This window comes from Oncorhynchus mykiss, chromosome 16 (assembly GCF_013265735.2).
Source record: "Oncorhynchus mykiss isolate Arlee chromosome 16, USDA_OmykA_1.1, whole genome shotgun sequence".
NCBI classification, from domain to species: Eukaryota; Metazoa; Chordata; class Actinopteri; order Salmoniformes; family Salmonidae; genus Oncorhynchus; species Oncorhynchus mykiss.
In genome coordinates, this window is record NC_048580.1 from 58,611,010 (window position 1) to 58,632,941 (window position 21,932).

Sequence of the window (21,932 nt, forward strand, 5' to 3'; positions counted from 1 at the left end):
ACAAATAAGCTGAAACATTTTTAAGTAATTAATTACATTATTCTTTTGGCTAAATTTCATATACACAAATGTAAATTTACAAACAGAAAACCACATTTTCGTACCCTACAAAAATAAATTGAACTGTATTAAGACAGTTAAATGCTCTACTAACAAAAAAATATGTTAGAATTGTAAGTATATGCATGTCCCTTAAGGTCTTTGTGTAATTGTAATGTGATATTGTGCCCCCTAGCTCGATTGTCCATTGTTTGTAATCTATGTATGCTTGTGTTCCCTCATGTGCTTTATGTATTGAATTGTTGTTAATAAAATTTAAAATTTATTTAGCAACAAATCAACCTGCCTCTAGCAACTTACCCTGAAAATGAGTTGGCAACACTGCACTGAGCACCGACCCACACCGGATGTCCATGGACGTTGAAAAGTAGTTGAAATTTGGTCAGTCCACCCTGGCCGGGCCAAATCTTAACCAATCATAGACACGTTTGGGACAGTACAGTACAGTAGGGATGTGCATGGTTATTTGTATATTCAAAAATCTGAACAAAGGTTCGTATTCCAATACTTGTGGGTGTTCATTAAAAAAATAATCAGTTATTTTTTAACAATGAAAAGGCTTTGTCTAAATTTGATTTATTAAATTATGTGACAATGCTACATATACCATGACATGTAAAATCATTAATTCAATTAAACAAAAATCTTTAGAATGTAGTGTTTATGACGTGCGCCCCATTAAAAGATATACCATAGTAGCCTACACGGGTTTCACACGTTTGTTGTTATTTTCTGCCAATCAAAGTGGCACTGTCTACAGTCAGGTAGCACTGTGGCACTGTCTACAAAGTGGCACTGTCTACAGCTTGAGTAGCAAGCAACGTGGGAGATAATCAATGCAAAATGGAATTACAATTACGGAATTAAGTTAGTTAAATTTGAAGTAGTAGGCTACAACTACGAGCAACCATCAGGTAGGCTATTGTTTAATGTGAATGTAGACAAGGACGGGAAAAGGTATGGTAACGTTAGCTAGCTAGCTGGCTAACATAGCTGGCTACCTTTGCTAGCTTCCTGACATCGATTTCATGCAGTCAAGACAGGCACAGCCAGATGGAATGATAGATGACCTATGGAAGTTTGTCTAACTAGTCTATGGTTGCTCTCGCTCTCTCCCTCCCGTGTAAAACTCACCGGCTACTGCCCATTGCACTGCTGCAAGCAAGCGGCACCAAAGTCAAGCAAGCCAGTTCCCAAGTTGAAATTTGGGAGTTTTTTAAATGTAATAAAAAAAATTATCCGGAAAAAAATGGCATGATATTATTTTAATAGTGAAATTATTTCAAAATGCCCATCCTCCCTACAGTACGGTACAGTACAGGGTGGCAGGTAGCCTAACTGTTAGAGTGTTGGGCCAGTAGGTTAAGAGTGTTGGGTCGAAAGATTGCTGGTTCGAATACCCAAACAGACAAGACTCACAGCTCTTAGGGACATACCCAGAAAGACTCACAGCTCTTAGAAACTTACCCAGAAAGACTCACAGCTCTTAGGGACTTACCCAGAAAGACTCACAGCTCTTAGGGACTTACCCAGAAAGACCCACAGCTGTAATTGCTGCCAAAGGTGCTTCTAAAAAGTATTGCCTCAGGGGTGTGAATCTAAATGAGATATCTGTATTGCATTTTCAATAAATGTGCAAAGATATCTAAAAACATTATTTTGCTTTGTCATTATGGGATATTGTGTGTATAAAGGTGAGAGAAAAACAATGTAAACTTAGGAATTCAGGTTGTAACACAACAAAATGTGTAATAAGTCAAGTGGTGTGAATACTTTCTGAAGGCATTGTATGCCTGTCTGGAGAGTTAATTAGCAGTGGCAGCTGTTGATGCATACTAACTGTTATTGGAAGACTGGAAATGTAGAGGAACTAGAGGCTGCTACTGTAGTTATAGTGATTGACACTACTCATGTGAGAGGATAAAGGCTTAATTAGCAGGATGGGTTATGGGCCAGTTCCACTAACTGATTGAATAGAGGCCCCAGTCTATTGTGTTTCACAGTTTGAGTCCCTGGCAGAAATGCTGCAATGTTAGTACACTGGCTTTGCTAGTGATGCTGCTCAGTGGGTGAGCCCCCCCCCCCCCAACACACAAACACACGACAATGACAGGCAGAAACCTCCAGGGCTCAGACCCTCTCCTTCCCCGTCAACTCAGTAAGAAAGGACAGCCAGTACAGAACACAAGAGGCTGGAGGACAACAAAGATCAGGGGCGGAAAGAACAGAGAAGGCCTGAATCTACTGTATATCAACTACACAGACCCAGCTCTAGGGATCTCTCTATTCTCAGAAAACCCAGAAACACACAAAACTTGAGAGGCAGGAGTAAGAGTGTAATTCACCATCTGCTTAACAGGAACATATGTGCGGATTACTAGTGCTGAGTGATAAGTGCTTTTTGAGGTCGGTTCGATCATTTAAAAAACAAAAATCAGTTTGAGCTTTTTAATGGAAATTCCAAAGCCAAAAATAGTTCATTTAATTGCAAAAACATAGAAAATATTCCACTGATTTTGTCAGGTCCACATTGATCAATAAAAAAATAAGGAAATAATACATAATAAAATAGTTTATATTGAATCTATATATAATGACGAGATGCTCATGTCTTCGCCCTAACATTGGGAGTTGTTCTCCCAAAGGCGGGAAAGCAGGCGACAAGCTTAGGCCCAAAATAAGCCCGTAGAAACGCATTGGGATAATATTGGATAGATTTTCGCCTCTTCTTCTCTGACCCGTCTCTATCCAAGCAGGGGAAAAAACACTGCAATGGATTATCGTCATTGTAGTTAATTACCAGGTTTCTGTGCTGAACTAGGTTGAATATTTGCTTAATGAAAACTACAACTCCCTTCAGGCCAGCGTCCCACATAGTTCTTGACTTGATTTTTCTCATGTTGTGAACGATTTGATTTCACTCTTGAGAAAAGGCGCGATGGGCTCAAAAAAAACAACTCATTGCAATTCGAACAATTGAACAGACGTCAGTCAACTGGTTGTTTAATAAAAAATAAACACTAAATGTTGATTATTCGCTCAGCACTATTGATAACCCATGATATTAAATCCATATACTATGTAAACAAGGCGCTCGAGACAAGACGGTTTATTTACTAGAGATTAGTGAAGGGGGGGAATGGACACAGCTACATATCAGGATATCATTTTTCATAATATATCATGTCATATTGTTTGGACAATATCGTAATATTCTTTTTGCGCCAGTTGGCTCTACCTGCTCCAAAACTCCAGTATTTTTTCCTTCATAGCATGTTCTCCATCTTCTTTTTAAAGGTGCTACACCTAGAATTTCGTAGAACCTCTCCCCTATGTGGAAGCTAGGTGAATTGCAACAGCACTAGGCTACATTCAAAACGAAATCTCCCTGCCCCCACATCCCATTTCCCCGTAACATGGCGGAGACTCACTCTTGAGCCTTTTACTTTCGGTTTTATATTTCACAGCGATTTAGATGGTACAATGATTCCCTACACTATTCCGTGCTTGTTTTCTCACAAATTGACATTTAGCGAACAGCGTAGAATTTAAGCAACAAAGAAATGACAGAGCAATTTCTACATTGGCCACTTGAACAGGTGTCCACTAGATAACACAGCCACAAGTCAAATATTCATACATTTTCATGAATTCACATTTATGTAGGTAGAGTTAATTAAAGTGACTATGCGTAGATGACAACAGAGAGCGGCAGTGGTGTGGAGGGGGAGGGGAGCAATGTGAATAGTCTGGGTATCCATTTGACTAGATGTTCAGGAGTCATATGGCTTGGGGGGTAGAAGCTGTTTAGAAGCCTCTTGGACCTAAGCTTGGCGCTCTGGTACCGCTTGCCGTGCGGTAGCAGAGAGAAGAGTCTATGACTATAAGCTTACGGGTTAGAGTCCCGCTCCTTGAAAGCGGCAGATCTACCCTTTAGCTCAGTGCGAATGTGAGGTCCCTGGCAATTCCCAACCCTACTATGCCAGTCAAGTTTTCCAGCCCGAGTCACATCACGTCAATGATGTATACTTATTCTAGCTTTAAACCACTCCATGGCTTCACTGAGTCTCCTAAGACACTCCCATATACATCTTCTGCCAGATAGACTGTATGAGGAAATTACAATGCAACCTTGGGTTGCACTCAAACCCATAATTTTCCCCATCATAATGATCACTAGTGGACACTGAGGCACCTCATCAGTGCCTGGCTGCTACTATCATCAGCACACAGGATAATCACTCATGTCTCTGCTAGCATGTTTTATTACAGAGCTGGTCAGCTATAGACTAAAGATTGTAGGGTATCATATGTTATCTGGAACCAGAACCTACTCAGAGAGATGGGTGGGTGGTGGAGGGAGATGGAATGGGAGAGAGGGAACGGGAGAGATGGTCATCAGAGTTAATCAAGTGTTACCTGAATACTTGCCTTACATCATGTGTAACAGTGTACATACCTGACCATTTTGGAGCTGTCACATTCAGATCTGAAAAACAAAGAAGCTACTGATTAGTATATTAATCCATTCATTGTGAATACATTTATCAAACAATCTAATTGAAAAAAAAATCTCAATTTTTCAAGGACGATACGACAACGTAAGTGACAAACTAGCCTGGTTCGGCACTGTATGAATAGGGAAGAGCCCAATGAAAAGATGCAGTACAATACCAGCAGTCATAAATCAAACACACTGCTGCGCTCAAGTCATTCTCATGGTCTACATGCCAACAATACCAGACGCAGTAAAGAATTCAAGCAATAAACTAGAAATCCCTGACAATATTGCTGTACAGTGTGTTGCAAATAATACAATGCAATTACATTGACATTCCATCGCAGAGAGAAAATGTTATCCAGTGTGCCACTGTGGAAAAGCAAAGGGTTCTTTCGAAAAAAGAAGAAAAAAAACATTTAGCCAATGTAGGTTTTCCCCATGCTCATAATGATAGAGACCCAGCTCTGGGTAGCCACAAGCTCTGCTGGAATAAAGCTCCACATTTTTTAGATACTTCAGAGAACTCAAGACAAAGCTGGTCTAACTCATTTCAACCTTGCAGAGGTAACACAAACTGCTACATAAGAACTGGATGTGAGGAGGACGCGTCCATTACATAGTGCTCACTTCTTGAAGGAAGGGCTCAATCTTACATGGAAATACAATTCATTGAGTTAGTTTAAGTACTAAGTTAGTACCTAAGAGACCAGTATACATAGCTATCCTGCATCATAGTCCTAAGCTTAAATGGGTCTCTGGCCCTACACAGAACATTGTCCATTTGCAGTTACACTCTTTAGCCCACACCAGTAGAAATGCACTTTTTCGAGCTGAAAAATAAAGGCCAGAGCTGTCCCATGATGTTGCACAACGATTTAAGTCAATAAGTCTTTGTTTTAGTCAAAGTATGATATATTTGGGCTTGAAGTGACAAATCTGAACTGCCCACTTTGTTTAAATCCATGTGAATGCTGTGTCTTTTCCTATGATACAGAAATAATTTTTCACCATACGTTTTGTTACAGGGCTGTTTTTTTTTAATGATACCTTTCACCAGCATGGCATTGTTTATTAATCAGAAACAGCTGCAAAGGTATTCCTCTTTGCGACTGATGAGCCAAACAGCCTCGTCTCCACTTGGCCGCCTTGAGCCATGGAGCACATTAAAGTACCGGGTACAAATGTATGTTTTTGCACCTCCACCATGCTTCGTCCGAAACACGACCCTGCCAAGCCCCACTGCTTCTTGACACTTAACCCGGAATGTGTCAGAGGAAACACAGTCTAGCTGGCGAACAAAGTCAGCTTACAGGTGCCCGGCCTGCCACAAGTAGTCACTAGAGCGCGATGGGACAAAGACATCCCGGCCGGCCAAACCCTCCCCTAACCCGGACGATGCTAGTCCAATTGTGCACCGCCTCTTGACACAGCCTGGGATCGAACCCAGGTCTGTAGTGACGCCTCAAGTACCACCAGGGGGGACTACATGTTCACTTATTTTTGAGCTTGTCTGCATTTTAAAAAATTAAAATAATAATAAATAAATAATATATATTACCATTTGATATAATGGTATGATTGCGTGATGATAGCATTTAGCAAACCCACTCGCCCCGTCGTCCCAAGATGAATGTTTTTGACCACTAAAGTTTAGCATCGCTACACACTCCACTGCTTTGAATGGTATAACATTAGCTATGAACCACAAGTTTCTATCCAGATAATTAAAAGGCACCTGCAAAATAAAATTCAAGGAACTCATAGTTTCATGTCATCTGCGGCATACATGATCATGAGCAAAGTCTATCATTTCACTTCCCCTGTGAGAACCATGAGCACGGGTTGACTTGGCTTTGCTTGTACCGCAGCCGAAGACTGGCAGCAGCCTGCCTACCTACCAGACGTTGCACAGTGTCATAACAATAAACAAAAACGCATATCAGCTATCTTTCAATAGTTATCCAAATTACCGGAGCGTCATCTTACTCTTTCTAGCAATTTTATGGTGGATTCGCGGCCGCAAATTATGGAAGATGCCAAAACCTCGGAAATAACAATAGATGGTGACGTCAAAGATTGGCCAGTGGTTTACATCTGTGGCAAAGTCTTCCCTTAATCAATGCTTATGATTTACGGAAGGCTTCCAAATCCAGAACCAACCATAGAGCCAGCTGACTAATCTTTACTAGTGTAGTAAAAAAAATACAACCGCAACTACAGATAACGTTAGCTGGCTAGGTTAGCAAGATAGCTAGCTACACTGATAGCTGTCAGTGCCTTATTTGTTGATGATCAACTCCACATGGAAATTCCCACACCCATTTCATGAATATGTATAAATAGCCTTTGCTATTCATCCGAGATGGAACCTAAATGTGCATTTCCTCTCTAGGACAAGAAATTACATCAAAATAGTGGCGGCCATGCGATTCCACAGGAGTATACAGTACTTTACACAGACAGAATGAAATAAATGCCACTATACCATTAAGGGAAAGCGCTCCGCACATGGCTGTTCTCTGGAACACTGCACTCAGAGCCAATAAAGCTACAGGCTATATCTAGCTAAATGTATGTGCACCGTCATCGCCTACCCATTCTCCTCATATTGAGTAGGGGGAAAGTAATACGAGTTGAAAGTTACCTTGCCTAGCTTGGGCATTTTCACTAATTATGAATGGACAGGAAATTGCTTGCGTTTCTTATTGTAAGTTGAGCGGAGAATACAATCTAAAGTATGTGACTACAGCATTTTTCCTAATTATGGGGGAAGTTGAATTGTTGAATGAGGAGATGGTGGTCCTTTGGAATTATAGAACTTCATTGTTGTTTTCAACAGAACCATCTGGACTCTCTGGGGCTGAAGATTCGCTGCTGGCTACCTCTCAGCACTATACTATCCCACATGTCTACCTCCCTTCCACTCCCTCTTTCTCCCATTTCCCTCTCTTCTATACCCTGTTGATCACCTAAGTCTTTCTCCTCAGAGTACATCGCCAACAGAGGGACAGCAGAGTCATCTCTCTCTCAACTCACCATCAGCTCTACTCCTGAGATATTAGAAGAAAAGTACTTAAACTTATATATGGAGCTCTCTGTGTATTTGTTTTATCCTCAGCCATACAGTTCTTTAAATCACACAGAGGAGAAACTAAAACAGACAAAAATGTGATTATTTGATAGCTGGCAATGGCATTTGGTGCCATCGCTCATTGTCAGCACATGAAATGCAGGCTTCACACAATCGTTTTGAAATCTATTTGATTTAGACCAGGGATGGGCAACTCTAGTCCTCAGGGGACTGATTGGTGTCACACTTTTGCCCCGACTGGTGTCACACTTTTGCCCCAGCCACAGCTAAAACGCTGGACTCCAATAATCAACTAATCATGATCTTCAGTTTAGAACGCAATTAGTTTAATCAGCTGTGTTTGCTAGAGACGGGGGAAAAAGTCTGACACCACTCCTCCGGTCCCCGAGGTCTGGAGTTGCCCATCCCTGATATAGACAAACCACAGCTTCCCATTTTAACAAACAGGTGTAAAATCTGTGTCACTCTCTGTCTGTTTGCCTCTGTATCCACTGCTGTGTCTCACCCATATTGTGTGTGTGTGATCATGTTTAAAGTGCTCTGCACATTAGAATATTTGCCAAAGCTCTACTACAAACGGAACAAATCCTGCTGAACAAACCAATCACCAAGTGGTCCAGTGAATTTGTTAGAGCAAACCCCCATCACATTCACCACTGAACCTGGTCGAGCTGAGCAGAGCAGCGACATCGGGTCAATATGAAGCGCTGAGATTCATTGGCACACATAGCACAGCTCCCGTCCAATGCACTGCCAACTATTGTAATATTGATTGGTGTTCATACTAACCCTGTACCAGTGCAGCATGATAGTCATGCAGGCATTACTCACTAACTGAGAAGTCCCATTGAACCATCACCCCTAAAATCATTTGTTGAATGAGAAACACCATTTCTTTGAGCCCTCATTCGTGTCTGACTGGCTCAGAGCTGAGAAAAAAACTGAGTCGCTGTCTCTTCAGATACACAGAGATTGGGCTGCTTGAGTGGTCAGAACTCTGGACAGCTCCTTTCCCACAGACAGGCCATGTAACGCTCTAAAAACCCTTTCAAAGAGAAGGCTACAGATGAGGCAATTTACAAGGATATTCCAATTCTGTAGAAGGATGGAAAGTGAAGTACGTTGAATAGTGGGTTACAACATTATCCATTTCTTTAAAAAAAATGTATTATATTGCTTTATATTTCTGTCTGGGTGAAATGGATAGGTGACCATTTTTCAGGCCTTGAAACTATAGCAAGTGTTTATGAATAACTCCAAGGACCAATATGTAATATTGAATAATACATGACAATTCAAACAGTATGCACCTTTGAAAATACAGATTTACCTCTTTAATAGTGCATTTACAGTACCAGGCAAAAGTTTGGACACACCAACTCTTTAAATGTACCATTTCCTATATTGTAGAATAATAGTGAAGACATCTAAATAACACATGCCATGTAGTAACCAATAAAGTGTTAAACAAATCAAAATATATTTTATATTTGAGATTAGCCACCCTTTGCCTTGATGGCAGCTTTGCACACTCTTGGCATTCTCTCAACCAGCTTCATGAGGAATGCTTTTCAACAGTCTTGAAGGAGTTCCCACATATGCTGAGCACTTGTTGGCTGCTTTTCCTTTTTGCGGTCCAACTCATCCCAAACCATCTCAAGTGGGTTGAGGTCAGGTGATTGTGGAAGCCAGGTCATCTGATGCAGCACTCCATCACTCTCCTTCTTGGTCAAATAGCCCTTACACAGCCTGGAGGTGTGTTTTGGATCATTGTCCTGTTGAAAAACAAATGATAGTCCCGCAAACCAGATGGGATGGCATATCGCTGCAGATTGCTATGGTAGCCCTGCTGGTTAAATGTGCCTTAAATTCTAAATAAATCACTGACGGTGTCACCAGCAAAGCACCCCCACACCTCTTCCTCCATGCTTCACGGTGGGAACCACACATGCGGAGATCATCTCTTCACCTACCCTGCATCTCACAAAGACATGGCGAATGGAACCAAAAATGTCACATTTGGACTCAGACCAAAGGACAGATTTCCACCGGTCTAATATCCATTGCTTGTGTTTCTTGGCCCAAGCAAGTCTCTTCTTATTATTGGTGTCCATTAGTAGTGGTTCCTTTGCAGTAATTTGACCATGATTCACATGGTCTCCTCTGAACAGTTGATGTTGAGATGTGTCTTACTTGAAATCTGAAGCATTTATTTAAGCTGCAATCTGAGGCTGGTAACTCTTGTGAACTTTTCTTCTGCAGCAGAGGTATCTCTTGGTCTTCCTTTCCTGTGGCGGTCCTCATGAGAGCCAGTTTCATCATAGTGCTTAATGGTTTTCCACTTGAAGAAACTTTCAAAGCTCTTGACATTTTACGGCTTGACTGACCGTCATGTCTTAAAGTAATGATGGTCAGTAATTTCTCTTTGCTTATTTGATCTGTTCTTGCCATAATATGGACTTGGCTGGGCTATCTTCTGTATACCACCCCGACCTTGTCACAACACGACTGATCGGTTCAAACGCATTAAGAAAAGAAATTCCACAAATGAACTTGTTATTTTATTTATTTCACCTTTATTTAACCAGGGAGGCTAGTTGAGAACAAGTTCTCATTTACAATTGCGACCTGGCCAAAATAAAGCAAAGCAGTTCGACACATACAACAACACAGAGTTACACATGGAGTAAAACAAACATACAGTAGAAAAATAAGTCTATATACGACGTGAACAAATGAGGTGAGATAAGGGAGGTAAAGTAAATACAACATAGCAAGTAAAACACTGGAATTGTAGATTTGCAGTGGAAGAATGTGCAAAGTAGAAATACAAATAATGGGGTGCAAAGGAGCAAAATAAATAAATACAGTAGGAGAAGGGGTAGTTGTTTGGGTAAATTATAGATGGGCTATGTAGAGCTTATTTTGTTGGCACTCCAATATGTCCCATAAACATCACAATTGGTCCTTTTGTTCGATTAATTCTGTCCATATATATCCAAAATGTATATTTATTTGTTCCGTTTGATCCAGAAAAAAACAGCTTCCAAAATGCGCAACGTCACAACAAAATATTTGTCTATAAACTTTGCCAAAATATTTCAAACTACTTTTGTAATACAACTTTAGGTATTTTTAAACATTAATAATCGATCAAATTGAAGACGGGTCTATCTGTGTTCAATACAGGAACACAACAAACCAAGCTACGTTTCAAGTCTTGCACAACTCTCAACAGTGTTACGCAGTTCCTAGTTGGCCCTACTTCTTCATTGCACGCACAAATTAATAACCTCAACCAAATTCCAAAGACTGGGGACATCCAGTGGAAGAGGTAGGAACTGAAAACAAGTAACTAAGAAATATCGTTTGCCAATGAGAATTCAGTGAACAGACAGAGACGTCTAAAAAAAGAATCTAAACGGTTAGTCCTCGGGGTTTTGCCTGCTACATAAGTTCTGTTATACTCACAGACATGATTCAACCAGTTTTAGAAACTTCAGAGTGCTTTCTATCCAAATCTACTAATAATACACATATATTATATATTCTTGGCATGAGTAGCAGGAAGTTGAAATTGGGCATGCTATTTATCCAAAAGTGAAAATGCTGCCCCTTATACCTTAAGAAGTTAACACAGTGTCCAAAGAAGGGCCAGAAGTATACAGAATTGTGTCGTCTGCATAGAGGTGGATCAGAGACTCACCAGCAGCAAGAGCGACATCATTGATGTATACAGAGAAGAGAGTCGGCCCAAGAATTGAACCCTGTGGCACCCCCATAGAGACTGCCAGAGGCCTGGACAACAGGCCCTCCGATTTGACACACTGAACTCTATCAGAGAAGTAGTTGGTGAACGAGGCGAGACAATCATTTGAGAAACCAAGGCTATTGAGTCTGCCAATGAAGAGGTGGTGATTGACAGAGTTGAAAGCCTTGGCCAGGTCAATGAATACGGCTGCACAGTATTGTTTCTTATCGATGGCGGTTAAGATATCGTTTAGGACCTTGAGAGTGGCTGAGGTGCACCCATGACCAGCTCTGAAACCAGATTGCATAGCGGAGAACGGGCGGTGGGATTCGAAATGGTTGGTAATCTGTTTGTTGACTTGGCCTTCGAAGACCTTAGAAAGGCAGGGTAGGATAGATATAGGTCTGTAGCAGTTTGGGTCAAGAGTATCCCCCTCTTTGAAGAGGGGGATGACCGCAGCTGCTTTCCAATCTTTGGGAATCTCAGACGACACAAAAGAGAGGTTGAACAGGATAGTAATAGGGGTTGCAACAATTTCGGCAGATAATTTTAGAAAGAAAGGGTCCAGATTGTCTAGCCCGGCTGATTTGTAGGGGTCCAGATTTTGCCACTCTTTCAGAACATCAGCTGACTGGATTTGGGAGAAGGAGAAATGGGGAAGACTTGGGCGAGTTGCTGTGGTGGGTACAGTGCAATTGACCGGGGTAGGGGTAGCCAGGTGGAAAGCATGGACAGCCTAAGAAAAATGCTTATTGAAATTCTCAATTATAGTGGATTTATCAGTGGTGACAGAGTTTCCTATCCTCAGTGCAGTGGGCAGCTGGGAGGAGGTGTTCTTTTTCTCCATGGACTTTACAGTGTCCCAGTGTCCCTTAACAATGCACACCTGTTAATTGAAATGCATTCAAGGTGACTTCCTTATGAAGCTGGTTGAGAGAATGCCAAGAATGTGCAAAGCTGTCATCAAGGCAAAGGGTGGCTACTTTGAAGAATCTGAAATATATTTTGATTGAACACTTTTTTGGTTACTACATGTGTTATTTCATAGTTTTGATGTCTTCACTATTATCCTACAATGTAGAAAAGAGTACAAATAAAGAAAAACCCTTGAATGAGTAGGTGTGTCCAAACTTTTGGCTGGTACTGTATATGATAATTAATGTAGTGGATAACACATGAGCTTTTAGGATGCATTGTTAAAAGAGTGAACTTAAAAAAAAAAAACTGCAACAATGTGATTTGAATGCAAATAGGGACAGGGGGCAGGACAGGGGGCAGAAAACATTTATATCAATACTTAATCTTTATATTTGCAACGTAAACATTGCTCTATATTAAATCAAATCCAATTATAATCGTTACATGCTTTGTAAACAAAAGGTGTGGACTAACAGTGAAATCCTTCCCAACAACGTAGAGATGGAAAACATTGAAAAGTAATAGAAAAGTAAAACACCTAGTGATAAACGTAATAATAAAAACACAATGAGTAATGATAACTTGGCTATATACACGGGGTACCAGTACCGAGTCTTTGTGTAGGGGCATGAGGTAATTGAGGTCAATATGTACAAATTAACTAGGCAGCGGAGACCCCAACTGTTTTGAGGCCTACCTGTTTAGCTAAAAACATGCTTTTTGTCTATGTATTCAGAGCCCTTCACTTTTTCCATATTTTCTTACGTTAATGCCTTATTCTAAAATTGATATTTTTTTCTCCCTCAATCAATACACAATACCCCATAATGACAAAGCAAAAAAAAGAAGGTTTTTAGACATTCTAAGAGAAATATCACATTTACATTATTATTCAGATCCTTTAATCAGTTCTTTGTTGAAGCACCTCGAATCTTCTTGGGGAAATTCCCACCAAAGAAACAGTGACTTCGGAAAGTATTCACAATCCTTGACTTTTTCCACATTGTTACGTTACAGCCTTATTCTAAAATGCATTAAATAAACAAAATCCTCAGCAATCTACACACAATACCCCATGATGACAATGCAAAAATAGGTTTTTAGAATGTCTGCACATTTATTAAAAATAAACAGAAATATCTTAGTTACATAAGTATTCATCCTGTTTCCATTGATGATCCTTGAGCTGTTTCTACAACTTGAGTGGAGTCCACCTGTGGTAAATTCAATTGAGCGGACATGATTTGGAAAGGCGCACACACACCTGTCTATTTACAGTGCCTTGCGAAAGTATTCGGCCCCCTTGAACTTTGCAACCTTTTGCCACATTTCAGGCTTCAAACATAAAGATATAAAACTGTATTTTTTGTGAAGAATCAACAACAAGTGGGACACAATCATGAAGTGGAACGACATTTATTGGATATTTCAAACTTTTTTAACAAATCAAAAACTGAAAAATTGGGCGTGCAAAATTATTCAGCCCCTTTACTTTCAGTGCAGCAAACTCTCTCCAGACGTTCAGTGAGGATCTCTGAATGATCCAATGTTGACCTAAATGACTAATGATGATAAATACAATCCACCTGTGTGTAATCAAGTCTCCATATAAATGCACCTGCACTGTGATAGTCTCAGAGGTCCGTTAAAAGTGCAGAGAGCATCATGAAGAACAAGGAACACACCAGGCAGGTCCGAGATACTGTTGTGAAGAAGTTTAAAGCCGGATTTGGATACAAAAAGATTTCCCAAGCTTTAAACATCCCAAGGAGCACTATGCAAGCGATAATATTGAAATGGAAGGAGTATCAGACCACTGCAAATCTACCAAGACCTGGCCGTCCCTCTAAACTTTCAGCTCATACAAGGAGAAGACTGATCAGAGATGCAGCCAAGAGGCCCATGATCACTCTGGATGAACTGCAGAGATCTACAGCTGAGGTGAGAGACTCTGTCCATAGGACAACAATCAGTCGTATATTGCACAAATCTGGCCTTTATGGAAGAGTGGCAAGAAGAAAGCCATTTCTTAAAGATATCCATAAAAAGTGTTGTTTAAAGTTTGCCACAAGCCACCTGGGAGACACACCAAACATGTGGAAGAAGGTGCTCTGGTCAGAAGAAACCAAAATTGAACTTTTTGGCAACAATGCAAAACGTTATGTTTGGCGTAAAAGCAACACAGCTGAACACACCATTCCCACTGTCAAACATGGTGGTGGCAGCATCATGGTTTGGGCTTGCTTTTCTTCAGCAGGGACAGGGAAGATGGTTCAAATTGATGGGAAGATGGATGGAGCCAAATACAGGACCATTCTGGAAGAAAACCTGATGGAGTCTGCAAAAGACCTGAGACTGGGACGGAGATTTGTCTTCCAACAAGACAATGATCCAAAACATAAAGCAAAATCTACAATGGAATGGTTCAAAAATAAACATATCCAGGTGTTAGAATGGCCAAGTCAAAGTCCAGACCTGAATCCAATCGAGAATCTGTGGAAAGAACTGAAAACTGCTGTTCACAAATGCTCTCCATCCAACCTCACTGAGCTCGAGCTGTTTGAAATATCCAATAAATGTCGTTCCACTTCATGATTGTGTCCCACTTGTTGTTGATTCTTCACAAAAAAATACAGTTTTATATCTTTATGTTTGAAGCCTGAAATGTGGCAAAAGGTCGCAAAGTTCAAGGGGGCCGAATACTTTCGCAAGGCACTGTAAAGGTCCCACAGTTGACAATGCATGTCAGAGCAAAAACCAAGCCATGAGGTTGAAGGAATTGTCCGTAGAGCTCCGAGACAGGATTGTGCCCAGGAAGAGTACCAAAAAATGTCTGCATTATATATGGTCCCCATGAACACTGTGGCCTCCATCATTCTTAAATAGAAGAAGTTTGGAACCACCAAGACTTTCTAGAGCTGGCCTCCCGGCCAAACTGAACAATCGGGGAGAAGGGCCTTGGTCAGAAAGGTGACCAAGAACTCGATGGTCACTGTGACAGAGCTTATTAAGAGTCCCTCAGTGAAGATGGGAGAACCCTCAAATCATCTCTACAGCACTCCACAAATCAGACATGACAGCCCACTTGGAGTTTGCCAAAAGGCACTTAAAGACTCTCTTGTCTGATGAAGATTGATGTCTTTGGCCTGAATGCCAAGCGTCACGTCTGGAGGAAACCTGGCACCATCCCTACGGTGAAGCATGGTGGTGGCAGCATAATGATGTGGGAATGTTTTCCAGCGGTAATGACTGGGAGACTAGTCAGGATCGAGGCAAAGATGAACGGAAAAAAGTACAGAGAGATCCTTGATGAAAACCTGCTCCAGAGTGGTCAGGACATCAGACTGGGGGCGAAGGTTCACCTTCCAACAGGAAGGTCCTTGAGTGGACCAGCCAGAGCCCGGACTTGAACCCGATCTAACATCTCTGGAGAGACCTGAAAATAGCTGTGTAGCAACGCTCCACATCCAACCTGACAGAGCTTGAGAGGATCTGTAGAAAAGAATGGGAGAAACTCCCCAAATACAGGTGTGCCCAGCTTGTAGCGTTATAACCATGAAAACATGCGGCTGTAATCGCTGCAAAAGGGGCTTCAACAAAGTACTGAGCAAAGGGTCTGAAAACGTATGTAAATGTTATATCAGTTTTTCATTTTTAATAAATTAGTGAACATTTCTAAACCTGTTTTCACTTTGACATTATGGGGTATTGTGTGTAGATTGATGAGGGGAAAAAAGCAATTTAACTAATTTTGGAATAATGCTGTAACAAAATGTGGAAAAAGTCAAGGGGTCTGAATACTGTAAGGCACTGTATATTATTTAATACATTTTTATAAATGTCCTGTTTTGCATGTTATTTCGGCATTAATTCCTGTTACATGTCAGCTTGCAAACAACTTTTTTATTTTTTATCCTTGAGTTAATAAAGCCGCATATGAACATGAGTAAGGCAGCTCCAAAATGCAAGGGTTTAAACCTAGCTCAGTGCTTTCTGTGCTGGAGGGGCAGCCAGCTAAAGCACAGAGTGTAGATATTGGTAATGTTTTCTAGTTGCACTGTGATTGGCTCAGTATTCGGTCACTCCTGGGGCTAGGTAGTTCAAGCCCCCTTGGTTACATTAGAAGTGCCCATCCAAGAAGGCTCAAGATCATAGGGCACAACATTTTTTATGTGAAATCACATTATATCTACCGTAGCTTTGATTGGACTGACCAGATCAACATCATACTTTCGAAATATATGAATCACATTGACAATCTACAGGCTAATCCTTTTCAACCCTTGTCATATGCAGATATATCTGTCTGAAAGGGTCTCTTTTTCAAGCATAAAAGGTAAGCACCAAGGGCCAGAAAAGGTTGAATACATTGGCCATCTCTGGTCTTTTTCTAGAGCACCAACTTTCTGACCTGAAGAGCACTGACGTCATGATTCAATCTCCCCCCATAACTTTGGGTCAGTGTGGTGTGTGTAAACTTTATTTAAACTTGGCAAGTCAGTTAAGAACAAATTCGTATTTACAATGACGGCCCGGGACAACACTGGGCCAATTGTGCGCCGCCCTATGGGACTCCCAATCACGGCCGGATGTGATACAGCCTGGATTCGAACCAGGGACTGTAGTGATGCCTCTTGCACTGACATGCAGTGCCTTAGACCGCTGGGTCCATGTGTGTGTGTTAACTATTTAACTGTACTAGAATGCTTAAAAGGCCGCTAAAATGTTCAATATCGCCATCAGGTTTTTTTGGCAAGAAAAATATCGGTATTGGCCAAAAACGTCATATCGGTGCATCACTATTTTGATCTAAATCGCAACAACATTTGGTTTTAAATAAGGCCTAGTATTTTTGCCCATATCGTGGCAGTGTGGAAATGATCTCAAATGAGTGCAGGAAATGCAGAAATTGATGGAAATGCAGAAAATTATTTTAGGTTGAAGTTGAATTGAACAGTAAGAAATATTCTAAATGATTTCAATGGGTCTATGTGTTGCCACCCTAGGGTCATGCACTACACATAAAGCAAATGTTGAACTTTTATTAATCAAAAACATAAAACACTCAAATTTTTAATATATATGATATGATATTTTGGCCATATTGCCCAGCTCTAATAGAAATCTAGGTGTAACTTAGATTTTTGCCACCAGACGGTAGCAGTGAGTGTGCAAAATTGCAGACTGATCCAGTGAAGAATTACATTACTGCACAATATTTTGTATCAAGTCTGCCAGGAGACTGATTAAATGTGCCGAATTGGTCAATTTATACATTTTCAAGTACATAACTGTAGAGAACGTACACAAATTCTATGGTACTAAAAAATTGAAGTTTACACACTCCCAAGAATGGCATATATGATGGATCATTAGCTTATATACTAACTTTCACACATCTATACGGCCGGGTGTGTATGGTGCCAGAGACAGCAGTGGGGTCAAACTGTAGACCCCAGTTCCTACATTTGAACATAAAAATGTATTTTATCAAACCAAAATATGCTACATTTTATCTCTAGGACCCTCAAGAAGACTAATCAGAGCAAGGTTACTGAATGTAGGTACATTATTTACCTTCAGAGGTGAATGTATTTTAAACCAGTTGCCATGATGAGTTTTGTTGTTGTGCACTCTCAAACAATAGCATGGTCTTTTTTCAATGTAATAGTGACTGTTAATTGGACACTGCAGTTAGATTAACAAGAATTTAAGCTTTCTGCCCATTTAAGACATGTCTATGTCCCGGAAACTTGGCTGTTGTGTACAACGTCATTCTAGTCACAAAAAGTTGATCTTCATGATTGTATTTTCCTTCTTTTTGAGCTCTCGTAGGCCTAATAAAATACTTCAAATGGTAGGCTAACAGTGTGTGTATCTCTGTCTACTTAAAATAGAGTAAAGTTTAGGCCTCAACATCTTGCTGAATTTATCTGAACTAACACCTATCTGAATTTCTGTCGGTGTCCATTTTGAAAGTGCTGAACAAAGGGCTATCTCTTCGCAGCTCGTTTGCTTGCAGTTGCTTATACTTAGAAAGTGTTGATGATATAAAAACAAACATTATGAATTTACTGAACAAATGTAACGATGTTTGTGTATGCTTCAAAACTCGTGTCAACATTTGCTATTACTGAAGGAGAATGCGTTTTTTTATTGAGTTACACACAAATCCACAAGGAGTCAGTAGAAACCATATTTATTTAAGCAAGTCAGCCATATAAGCTATGGTTTTTAAAAGGCAGTAAATGAGGCGGAATAGACTTTTTCCCTGCCAGATGAGACTTCGCTGATAGCCAGGTGTAGCGGTGGTAAGGATTCACTCCATGGTGCTGAAAAGAAAGCTCTGCTGTTGGGACAGCTTTATGTAGGCCCTAACAGTGTGGGCACCGTTTGTCACCATTATAGTGCAATTAATATATTGTTTAGTGTTGTGTACATTGCTGGCATGCATCTAAAAAAAAATTGGTTGAGTTTGCCCCACTAAGATTACCATGATAAAATTGCCGCTGTAACTTTGAATAAAGTGAAAGATAGTAGCAGCAGTGTATGTGTTGAGTTAAAAAAGTTAGTGCAAAAAGGGTCAATGCAGATTTATTTGAGTTTTTCTTTTCACCTTTATTTAACCAGGTAGGCCAGCTGAGAACAAGTTCTCATTTACAACTGCGACCTGGTCAAGATAAAGCAAAGCAGTGCGACAAAAAACAACAGCATGACACACAAACAAATGTACAGTCAAGAAAAGAAAAATAGAAAAATCTATGTACAGTGTGTGCAAATGTAGAAGAGTAGGGAGGCAATAAATAGGCCATAGAAGCCAAAATAATTACAATTTAGCAATTAACACTGGAGTGATAGATACGCAGATGAGGATGTGCAAGTTGAAATACTGGTGTGCAAAAGATCAGGGAAAAAAATGGGGATGATGTAGGTAGTTGGTTGGATAGGCTAATTACAGATGGGCTGTGTACAGCTGCAGCGACCGGTAAGCTGCTCTGACAGCCAATGTTTGAAGTTTGTGACTTATATAAGTCTCCAACATCAGTGATTTTTGCAATTAGTTCCAGTCATTGGCAGCAGAGAACTGGAAGGAAAGGCTGCCAAATGAGGTGTTGGCTTTAGGGATGACCAGTGAAATATACCTGCTGGAGTGCGTGCTATGGGTGGGTGTTGCTATGGTGACCAGTGAGCTGAGATAAGGCGGAGCTTTACCTAGCAAAGACTTATAGATGACTTGTAGCCAGTGGGTTTGGCGACGAATATGTAGCGAGGGCCAGCCAACAAGAGCATACAGGTCGCAATGGTGGGTCGTATATGGGGCTTTGGTGACAAAACTGATGGCACTGTGATAGACTGCATCCAGTTTGCTGAGTAGAGTGTTGGAGGATAATTTGTAAATGACATCGCCGAAGTCAAGGATCGGCAGGATAGTCAGTTTTATGAGGGTATTGTCATGAAGTTGGCCTGGGGGTAGGTTTATGACAGTCATAAATACCTCTTCCCCCCTTTTTCCTCTCTCTACCCTACTGATGTTACATTTGCAAACCCCTTTGGTTAACATAGAGATTCTGGGAACATAAGAAGGTGAGGGGAAATGAACTATATTCTGGTAATCCGACCAATTGAACATATGCGGTGGTACTTAATGAATATTATGTCAGTTCGGTTGTCATCTGAGACAGTCTCATCAATGATAAGATGACAAACTCTACAGTGGAAAGTCTACACATCAGAATTATCAGATTCACATGGAATTGTTATTCAATTTAAATGTTGGAACATGAAATTATTCGTGATGGGATGAAATGTGATTTTAGCTTCTAAAATGTGAGATTTGGGTTTTCGTAAGGTAGGGCTCTGCTCAATCAGTGGCCCGCCCCTGTGAAGGGACATGGGCTATAAAACTTTTCAAACACGCCCTCCTGTCCCTTCCTATATAAAGCCTTGACGACAATATAACCTCCTGTTCTGAGTATGTGAGGACGACGGTCCGATGTCAGAATGGTTCAGATAATAACTACAGAACGAAGCCAACATCAGCGTGAGCTTTGGTTGCGAATGGAATGAACTTTGAACTCTTATTCACTGCAGAAGTGATACCTCCTACCTGTTGAGTTAGCAACAGCAGCTGCAAACGAGGGTTAGGAAGGAACAGACAGAGTATCCCGTCTATCACACAACAAAGTTACTACAACGTATCCAATTGACCACCAGAGACATTCTTCAAAGGACAAAGGACTCGGTTTGGCAACACGGCCTTCTATCTACCACCAACATACTGAAGCGCAGCTCAGAGTAAATATTTATTGCATTTTCCTTTTCGAAATGGGCGGTAATTTAGAATGCATAAGATACTGTATTTACTATAGCACAGCTTTGCCCTTTGTTCCTCAGTCTTCCTGCTCTTTCACTCAAACCCAGACCCTTTTCTTTTGTGTAACCAGCTGTCATATCTGTTCCGCCCGCTAGGGACGTTTTCCATTATGACGTAATTTGTAATCAAGTTGATTAATAATGTGTATGTGTAATTCTGTGTGATTAGTTAGGTATTTAGTAAATAAATAATTAAACCCAATTTTGTATTGCTGATTCAACTTGTTAGTCAGGGTTTGTGCAGATAACCAAGAATTTACAACTTTCAGATGAGACTGAATTAAGGTGACGATTAATATTGACTGCTATTGATGTAAAATATTACTAGGTCTTTAAGAGTTTATTCGGAAGATAACAGCTCTATAAATATTATTTTGTGGTGCCCCGACTCTAGTTAATTACATTTACATGATTAGCTCAATCAGGTAATATTAATTACGGAGAAATTATTTTATAGAATAGCATGTCATGTATGTTTGGCAGCATGAGTAAAGGAGTCTTTGTTGTGAAATAGGAAGCCGATTCTAAATGTAATTTTGGATTGGAGATGCTTAATATGAGTCTGGATGGAGAGTTTACAGTCTTGCCAGACACCTAGGTATTTATAGTTGTCCACATATTCTAAGTCAGAACTGTCCAGAATAGTGATGCTAGGCGGGCGGGCAGGTGCGGGCAGCGATCGGTTGAAGAGCATGCATTTAGTTTTACTAGCGTTTAAGAGCAGTTGGAGGCCACGGAAGGAGTGTTGTATGGCATTGAAGCTTGTTTGGAGGTTTATTAACACAGTGTCCAAAAATAGTCTGGGTAGCTACTTGGTAACTATTTAGTAGTCTTATGGCTTGGGGGTAGAAGCTGTTCAGGCTCCTGTTGGTTCCATACTTGGTGCATCGGTACCACTTGCCGTGTGGTAGCAGAGAGAAAAGTATATGACTTGGGTGGCCGGAGTCTGACAATTTTTAGGGCCTTCCACTGACACCGCCTTGTATAGAGGTCATGGTTGGCAGGGAGTTCGGCACCAGTGATATACTGGGCCGTCCACACTACCCTCTAGCGAATGTTCCAGCAATACCGTGCATTAAAACTAGCTCGAGGGAGGCCATAGGAACCTCAAGAGTTAACCAATCCTGTGAAAGGGTTAAGCAACTCAGGTGTCTACACTTCAACAGCAGAGTTAGATAAGATCGCATTTTATGAAGTAGGGTCTTGTAAACAAAAAGGGAGTAATCTACAGGTGTTTA

The 21,932-nt window shown here is 40.7% G+C and overlaps 1 protein-coding gene across 2 annotated transcripts in view; it reads right to left on the reverse strand.

The window, feature by feature from the left end:
- Window positions 1–21,932, reverse strand: part of LOC110492417 (IQ motif and SEC7 domain-containing protein 1) — a 244,928-nt gene that overhangs the window by 188,106 nt on the left and 34,890 nt on the right. For both annotated transcript variants that reach the window (XM_021566717.2, XM_021566725.2), the window contains exon 2: window positions 4,520–4,549. In XM_021566717.2, the coding sequence (XP_021422392.1) occupies window positions 4,520–4,549 (30 nt within the window). The remainder of the gene's footprint in view (window positions 1–4,519; window positions 4,550–21,932) is intronic.